This window comes from Hesperophylax consimilis, chromosome 11, assembly GCF_061612785.1.
Source record: "Hesperophylax consimilis isolate HC1 chromosome 11, BYU_Hcon_1.0, whole genome shotgun sequence".
NCBI classification, from domain to species: Eukaryota; Metazoa; Arthropoda; class Insecta; order Trichoptera; family Limnephilidae; genus Hesperophylax; species Hesperophylax consimilis.
Genome location: NC_142846.1, coordinates 1,949,804 through 1,959,582, shown reverse-complemented (window position 1 = coordinate 1,959,582; position 9,779 = coordinate 1,949,804). Strand labels below are relative to the sequence as shown.

The 9,779-nt window shown below is 36.2% G+C and overlaps 1 protein-coding gene across 1 annotated transcript; it reads right to left on the bottom strand.

Moving 5' to 3' along the window:
- Positions 1–7,184: 7,184 nt before the first annotated feature.
- LOC149419627 (galactoside 2-alpha-L-fucosyltransferase Sec1-like) lies at positions 7,185–9,473 on the bottom strand. The gene has a single exon (XM_089637203.1). It carries the CDS (start codon positions 9,190–9,192, stop codon positions 8,185–8,187), a length of 1,008 nt encoding a protein of 335 aa, XP_089493329.1. The 5' UTR covers positions 9,193–9,473; the 3' UTR covers positions 7,185–8,184.
- Between the last annotated feature and the right edge of the window lie 306 nt (positions 9,474–9,779).

Below are 9,779 nucleotides of genomic sequence, written 5' to 3'. Positions count from 1 at the left end.
ATTACAAACTTAAATATGAGGGGATCAACGGCGAGTCGACTCTTCCCCATGGAGTCTTTGGGGAACCAAGGAGGAGTGGAGAGGAGAGATGAGGCTCTCTTCCCTTTTGGGGCCTTCAGGGAACCAAGGGGGATTGGAGAGGAGAAATGAGACCTGGGAATATACTTTGTGGAACCAGAAGACATAGCAACATATCCAATGACAACCCTGGTGAACTTTATAAAAGGGACCGGTAAATGTTAAAGGAATAAGGTAAAATGGGAAATAGCACAATGGGCCTATGGCTTAAGTGTTCACGGGAACTTTATGTAAACCGTCTCCGCTCTATAGGAAAAAAAAAAATTGACAGTCCGATATCTGGACTTGGATGTATATATATACATATATACACCTAATCCCTACCTAGCATCTTATTTATCTCGTGATACGAGGCGGACTACCGGTAACAGGAGTCGTACGATCATTCATATGGGAACTGGGAGACGTTTGGGGGGAGCAAAGTATTCTCATTGCTTGTACGCCCTGAGCTCACGGCTCCCATTTAATTGAGCCGACACTTTGAGCCGTACAAAAATATTAAGCTGGTACCGTGTGGCTCCTTCTATTAATAAAATGAGTCATGAAACATCGCTAATAAACACACATCCATCGCTCGAGTGCTTAAGGATACGCTTGCGTTAGAGGTTAAAGGAAAGGATTAAATAAATAAATGGTAGGATTATTTTGAATACATGTTTTATTGGAAGCGATGAATAACGAATGAAGTATATAATAATATATAGTGTTACAATACATTTAATATTGAAAGCTACGTAAATAAACTCTATTTAGTTATGTTTCCTTCTAAAACTGCTACTAAGAGGGAAAAATGAGAAAAATAGAGGGAAATCATCTGAAATACAGGAGCAATAGTTGCATTAAATTGTTCATTTTAGAAATGGTAAAATAGTCTTCAAAATATTTTTCAGGTCACAATATTTAATATTACAAAAGAAAGTCAAGAAAAGATGATTCTAACATTGAAGTAATTAGTAAATGGATTCTAAACATTAAATATATTATTATAAGCAACAATTATTAGCCTGAAAATCCCATACAAATTGAATCGACGGAAATTGTACCCGCAGCCTTCTGTTTGCCGGTTAGCTGCGCTAACCACTACGTTACTTCGGCTTATTTTAAACACGCCAAATAATTCAATACGTACTAGTATTTTAATTCAACAATTATATTGCTCATTGGATTTTTTTATGGGTGTTTCAAGTGAGTAATTATTGCTTATAATAATTTGTTATCCTTTGTGCTATGCATAAAAAACAGTGTTTTGTAAACATTAGTTAATCATAAAAAAAAAAATTGTAAATATGTTGCTCAAAATATATTAACATCAATAAGTGAAACATTTACGTTCAATTTGGCGTTTGAAATTTCAGACTTTTCTAGATTTATTTTTAAAATTTTACAACGCTATCGATTAAGTACATGAAATGGGTGAAATGCCTAAAGTTTAACATCAAACAATGAATAATTTACATCATCACAGACTTATTCAGGAAATAAAGCGTACACAGACAGTACGGTCCTTATCTTTAACTCCGTCATTTGGTTCAAGAAGCATTTTACAAAAGATATCTCAGTCGACGCTAAGTTGGAGACCGATCTCCAGCGACATAGGCCAAAGGCTCATCATTTCATTTTACAACAAACATTTATAACAAATTTAAAAGCAAAAAAGAGCCTACGAGACTCCGGGTTACAATTATAATAAAATATCTGATATCACAATGTTACATTTGCGAATTGATCATTTTCCAAAGCCAATCATTATAAAAAAAATAATAATAATTTGTATTACGCTGGCATCCATTTAGAAAAATAGAACTTTCAATTTGAAATTTATTTAAGAACTTATTCAATTTTTAAAACCATTTCATTATACATTTGCAATGACGTTACAATATATATAGACGTGCTGAAAAACTCTCAAAGTGGCAAGCAAAAAGTAGATAGTACTTTCTATTTTGTAGTTTTCATCATGTCACGTGTCACATAAGGTCGTCTACTACGTTTTTATTTACCTATAAGTAAATTGCATCAAAACGTTCCAAAATGCTCGCGTATGTTCTCATCACATTTTCTCTAACATTTAATTTTTGCATATCAAATAATACATTTGTTTCCCGCCCGAGAATTTTATACGTCCATAGAGAAAATGCAAAGCCGACTAGAGCACCAAGCCTGGACGCAGCTGCCAAATTACAAAGTCACTGCTGTTGCTAAGTAAATTTCATTGTTTAAAATAGTCTAATCACTCTTAACTCACTGCTTAATTATATGCTTGCGGTAAAACAAAATACACATCAGCAGTACAGCAGTAAGAACGAGTATTAACAATCACCGCCATTTGCAAACTGTCTTTGCTTTATTATGACACGGTACTGACTTGATCATATGACACCGCAAAATCTGCTAGGCGCCCAGGCCTGTACTCTAATCCGCCTCGAGATAGTATTCAACGCAACTTTTGAATACAAAAACTCCACCTGGTCAACAAAAACTGTTTTTCTTACTTGCCACATTTTATCTTAATTTTTTGAGACGATAACAAGTCTAGATATATTGCAACGTCATTGTAAATTTGGAATAAAAAACGTTGACAGTAAATCTAGCAGGTTTTATATATTTAAATTTCCATAGATTTATTATGTTTTCTAATATTTAATTATTCAAATGACATTATAATAGTTTATACGAAAGATGATAAAAATATGAATACCATCATGTATACTTTTCACGAAAAATTTTCAAAAAACAACGAGAGATATTTTTAAGTTGCAAATTTATTTCAACAGTTGAATATTCTATGACCAATCCAACATTAAAGTTAGTTGCATCCAGACAAAAAAATCTAAAACATATATTATTAATCAAAGGGTTTAGGCCATTTGGCAACTGAGGCCGTCTTTTCAAATGCAATTAAATTCTCTACGTTTAAGTAGTACCTACTTATAAAACAATAATATACTATATAAATGACAAATTATTTAAAAATCTCATTTGGTAAATACATATCTAGGTACATAGCGCTCTTGCGGTGATATTATTTAACAAAAATGGTGCTATATAAATTAACCAATTATTTTTAAAGCTAAAAATGTTAGATATTTTGTCAAATGATCAACTTTTTTTCATTTATTTATTTTGGTTATGTGCCCACCATATTAAAAAAAAAGAAAAACATTTCAGATCGAATAATTCGGTTAAAAAAAATTACCAATGGAGGTTTTCTCTTATATAAGAAAATGTGTAAGTTCATTCATTATAATATAATATTGTACTAATTAAACGGTTATATTCATGGATGACATTAATTTAATTATACGTTATGCTTAGCAATATTAAGACAAATTATTTGTTTGCCCGTGGAAAAGCAATATGAAAATGAATAAATAATTTTGTCCGTATAAAAACTCAATTCTATCAAGAAAGGAATACAATATAAAATTCTTTAATTTAAAATTTAAAATATCTTTGTGACAAGTCATTGTAAGATTTAATAATTATGCAGAGGCAGCTTCATACTTTAAAATTGATTCACTGAGTGTACTGATGCAGCATAAGGATGCACTATTCCTGGATAAAGTAGTTAACAATAATATTCAATGCCCAGAGTTGCTAAACAAGATTCCATTCAATGTACCTGCGCGTTCAACACGCTCAGGGTTGATCAAAGCAAAACGAACTCTAAGCAGAATTCTTGCCTGAACAGACTATGCAATAATTACAATAGCGTATTATCCAAGGTTGATATTTTCAGTTGCGAGCTTACCAAATACAAGAGGTCCATAAAAGAATATTTCTCTGATGGTTTGTTAATAATGTTTATGTCTCTATTGTTTATATCTCTAATATTATTTCATTTATATTTGTAAATTTTTCGTTTTATATAATCTTTTGTTTTGTATAAATTTTTTAACAAATATTTCTCTATCACAAATTTAAATAACTTATTCCACATTATGCTGTCTCAGTTAAAGTCACAAGGAGGAAATCCATAATTGGTTTTATTTTACTATATAATACTTTTGTACAAACTGATTAAATGTAAACTGTCGATTTCCCGAAAATGAATAAATAAATCAATAAATGTCTTTTTTGGGAGAATTAAGTGTGTTTACGGATAAAACTATTTATTCATATAGCGTTTGGCGTAAAAAATAATTCGTCTTAATATTGTAAAGCATAACTTGCAACAAGTGTATTTTAATAAAATAATTAAATTAACACCAACTATGAAAGCGTCGATTATAACGTACGTCGCATTTAACTTTATATAAACGGTTCTTAGTAATGTACATTCTGAGTTTGAAAATGATTTACGAGTCTCTTGAAATTGTGTATCGTGTACTTAAACACACAGATTTTAAAAACAATATATAAAATATGTATCAATGTTTACTTTAGTAAACCTGTTATTACTCACAAATACCTTATGATGTTTTAAAATGTATTCAATATATTCATAATTATCCATTAAGTTATGACTTATGTAATATAATATGTATATACAATTAACTATTATGTGGTTTAAACTGCATTATATAAACGGTTTTACTACTTCAATGCAAACATTATTATGATTTATATGTATCTACATGTACATGTTTAGAAATTGTAGATAACTGTATATACAGACAGACGGATATAACCTATATCGTTGATGCAAATTCATAACGGTGTAAGTACATAATATAATTTGATTTTCCATTCGATATTTGGGTTCTATTAATAAACATAATTATTTCCAATCATTGAAGACAATATCAACGATTCTCAAACGAAAATTTGATAAAGAAAAATATTCGGTTGCATCTTGGAATTGAACCCAAGTCTTGCCATATCTTAACTCCACTCCTGGGTTCAATTACCAGATGTGACTGAATATTTTTCTGATGAAATTTTTTGTTTGAGAGTCGCTAATATTGTATTGTATTACAATTTGAGGTTATTACAAAAAATGATAAACATTATAATATCGGCATAAATTGATAGAGCACAGAATTCGGGAACTAAATTAATTTTTCTCGTCTGAAGAGTTTTTTTTTTTTTTAATAAATTCCACACAGGAGGCCCAGAGGAAAATAATTTCCCTCAGGGGTTGTCATCTTTGGGGATGCTGTGTGGACGGTCTTTTTAATTAAAGGCCGGAGAGGAAGTTGTGGGAAGGAAAAATGTATGTCGGGTGGGTAGAGATGGTCCTGTGCGAGCGCAATAGGAGATTGGCTGATAATACCTAACACCCAAAACAGCGACCTTGAGGTTTTTACTAGCTCCAGGCGCTGTTTGGGTCAGGGCCGGCCCTGGGGGTGGGTATCTGGGGGTCAGTGCGTTCAGGAGTCACGGATCAATCCATTCCTCTCACCACGGTGCAAAGAACTGGGTCGAGAGAGTTCGGCTGGAGACCTGAACAAACCTTACTCGTTGCATAGCGAAACGTAGCAAACCACTTGCAGTGACTTATGGCAGAGGTGTTGGTTATCAAATTAAGGGTTTGCGATGGTTTTGAATTATGACTAACATGGAGGTGAATTTGCATGAACACTATATATGTTGATAGAAGATTTTTTAACTGATGAATTGCTCAACAAATTATAAAGTTCATATAAAACAGATGATTTCCACTGATTCTGAAGTATTTTGATGGTTTTGAGAGCAGTGAGTTGATAATGTGATATTGGGTGATGGTGAATAATTAACAATTTGTCTAATTATCAATAACCTTTTAAAGTCAGTTAGTGAAGGGACTATTTGGCTAATGGATATAATAATATTCCAATGGGAGTGATTGTATGTTTTACAAAATGATGATTAATTTTTATAGTTACAAAATAGATACATATACAAAATATAGTTCTCAAGATACATTTTATTCTAAATATGAATGATATCTCTTGAAACATTGAAAGCACGGATGATACCTCGGCATAACACCGTAAATATAGACATTCATAAATATAATATAAAGAGGAGATACAACAATAAATAGACACGAACTTTGTAAATAGAAAAAAGATATTGTGTAATAAAACACTAAAATAGAGCATTCTAAATTATACCGTGTTCATACCGAAAAAACAGAAAAGCTGCTGTAAGACCTAAAAAGTTAAAACTATATTTTAATTGCACGTAAAAGAGAGCAGCTCTCACTTAACTGGGTTGAAACTCTAAAAGAGAGTAGCTCTCACTTAACTGGGTTGAAACTCTAAAAGAGAGTAGCTCTCACTTAACTGGGTTGAAACTCTAAAAGAGAGTAGCTCTCACTTAACTGGGTTGAAACTCTAAAAGAGAGTAGCTCTCACTTAACTGGGTTGAAACTCTAAACAGAGTAGCTCTCACTTAACTGGGTTGAAACTCTAAAATAGAGCAGCTCTCACTTAACTGGGTTGAAACTCTAAAAGAGAGTAGCTCTCACTTAACTGGGTTGAAACTCTAAAAGAGAGTAGCTCTCACTTAACTGGGTTGAAACTCTAAACAGAGTAGCTCTCACTTAACTGGGTTGAAACTCTAAAATAGAGCAGCTCTCAATTAACTGGGTTGAAACTCTAATCTAGAGCAGCTCTAACTATACTGCACTGAAACTAAAAAACAGAGCAACAGCAATCGCATTTCAAATAACAAACACTATATTTTTATTTCATTAGTTTCAATTACTTCTATCATTATTTTGAATTAAGTATAACTTAAGTACCTTCTTTTGGCATATACGATATAGAAGTAAAATATATTTTCCTTAAATACCAGCAAGAAATTATTCAATGAATAGAATAAATTTAAAGTAAAACTTTAGGTTGTCAAAAAGACCCGTGTATATGATAAATTATCATTCTATAGAACAGGTTTACTATCTTCTGTAAATATATTTTTGAAACAGTAAACACATTTTGAAATTAGTGATATTATAGTAAAAGCCATTATAATATAATACATAACAATCAGTGATTAGTTTTAAAAAATGAAGTACATAAATGATTTAGTAAATAGAATTATGTTCTTACACTAAAGTTTGCCACAGAATAAATTTCCACAGTTTGCAGTTGACACAGATTTGAAGATAAAATAGATAAATATAATATAATTTATTATTTGACCTTGTTAATGATAGATTTTCAGTATAAACAGTAGAATTCCTCAACTTTCTTAGCTATAAACATGAACATGAGAGAATGAATATAACAAACTGAAGATCACGTTAGTAACAAACTCAAGCTCACATTAGTAACAAACTAAAGCTCACATTAGTAGCAAACTGAAGCTCACATTAGTTTAAAACTAAAATACACATTAGTAAGAAACTAAAGCTCGCATTAGTAACAAACTGAGGCTCATATTAGTTTAAAACTAAAGTACACATTAGTAACAAACTGAAGCTCACATTAGTAATAAACTACAGCTGTTCACATTAGTAACAAACTAAAGCCCACAGTAGTAACAAACTAGAGTCCACATTAGTAAAAATAAATATTCTTTTCATCACATTAAGATACAAGACACAATACGCGAAGTAGAAAAAATAGGGTATTATAAAGATTTATTTCAATTAGATAATAATATAATTTCGTCGAGTTTAAATTTGGCACAAAGAATAAGACATTTAATAATTCATTTAATATTATTAGAAGGGATTTTTTCTCATTTTGCATACAGTTGATATTGGGCCCTTGAAGTTGTATGAATGCGATGTGATTTATGTTTCAGTAAATAACTATTTATGGGGGTTTAATTTTATTGTGTAATTTGTAAAGAATTCTTTAAAAAAATATTGTTGTGTGCTTTTTTCTTGTTTGGCACAATTTAGATAAAATTTAGACAAATGTTTTGTTTTCTGGCTAAAGTAGGTATGTAGGTAGGTACCTACCTGTTGCAATGTTTGGTAAATGTCAACAACAACTTGCAGAGTTACTTAAGTTAATTTGGGTCAAGTCAACTCGGGGTTACGCCCGTCATATCAATGTTTGCAGATGATTTTTGTAATAAATTTCCTGGTGATAATTATTTTTGAGATCCACAAGAGAAAAGCCTCTTTGTATAAATATTCAAATAAGTCTTATTGATTGTATTTTTTGGCCATTTCCGACTTCATAAAATAGTGCTTCAATGTAGGCAGTCCCACCACTTAGCTTAGACTCAGCCCATGACCTTCCAGTGGGGAAGCAGCTGTCCCACACGGAGCGAGGAGTGCCGGGAGATGTTGTACAGTACGGTCTCGCCTCCCGCCAGGATGGCGCCCCACACGCCGAAAGTGCCGTAGTCGATGATGGAGTGGTTGCAGGCCGCCATCAGCGCCAGGTCCTTGGCCGCCGAGCTGTCCGCGTCGCTCAGCACGCGCACGTTGTGCCGCCCGCGCGCCAGGTGCGCGGAGCACCACTCCGGATCGTCGCTCAGCACGATGAAGATCGCGTTCCTGTACTTACGCTCGAAGTAGTTCATGGCCCGTAGGAAGTAGGACGGCTCGGCCAGCGCCGCGGTCCTCGTGCGCCACAAGTAGCCGCGGTAGTCCGTCCGGCGCACGTGCACCGCCACGAACACGGAGGTGCGCTTACCGACGCGCTCCGCAGCCTCGGCCAGGCGGCGGCGCGCGCGCTCCCTCAGTGCGGGCCGGAAGGTCAGCTCGCGCCGGATGTCCGCGGCCCAGGCCAGCACCAGCTCGGGCAGGGCGGCGTAGCGCGGCAGCAGGATGCTCTGGCCCGTATTGTTCCAGGCGTCCAGGCCGCGCACCACGGAGCCGCGCGGCGCCGGGCAGTGGCCCACGTAGGCCAGCGGGGGCACGCTCAGGCGCTCGAAGGCCTCGCCCAGACTGCGCGAGATGCAGCGCGGGACGTAGGCCTCGAGCCCCGTGCGCCTAGCGAGCGCCCACACGGAGGCGTACTCCCAGATCTGGTTGCCGAGCCGGCCGCCCTGCGCCACGGTCACGATGCCGTCTCTCGGGCAGTGCGTCTTCCAGGCGGGCGGCACCTTCAGTGGTTTTAAGTTACTCTTGCACAGCGACTTCTCCAGCGACAGTAGCGCGCGGAACTCGCCCGAGGGTCGCGGCGTCGCATCGTACAGCGGGAACACGAACACATGGACGACGTAGATGACGAACGAAGCGAGGATGATAGCGATCACGAGCTGGTGCTGGTTGGAGTATAGCATCACCTGGAGACGCGCGCCGCCCCGAGCCCTGTCTCTGTGCGACCGACGACCAACAGGTGCGGAGTTTTCACATCTCAGGAGGCGCTGGCTAATCGGAGTGGCCCTGATTGGTGTGTGTGTGGTGGTGCTGTGTGGGCGGTGTGTGGTGCTGAAAGAAGCGCTCGGCCGTGTGGTGGTCGTGTGGTCAGTGTGGCCGGGGTCGGGCTTGCATGGCGTAAGCGGCAAATAAAACAAATTAACGGATACACAAACGTCAAACTGAGAAAAGCAAGCTACTCACTCCGATCGATATCACGCAAACTCCCCCACCCTCCCTTGTCTGCCGCGGCGAGCCCAGCCCCAGAGATGGCGCCACCGACACGATTTCCCACATTTTCCACTCGTTGGCTTGGGGGGATCAAACAGTTTCCTGTTCCAAGGCAATCACCAACCCGAAATATAAACAAGTATATTATGGAATGATGCTAGCGTAGAACTAATTATTATTTATTTGTAATATTCCTGACTAATAATAACAGTAGGTATTAATAATACATGGCTGAAAAATCTGAATATTAATATTTCAACAAAAATGTTAGAAACAAGCT

Bases quoted from the DNA above. Each gene is read 5' to 3' on its own strand.
- LOC149419627 (XM_089637203.1), bottom strand. From the start codon at position 9,192: ATGCTATACTCCAACCAGCACCAGCTCGTGATCGCTATCATCCTCGCT.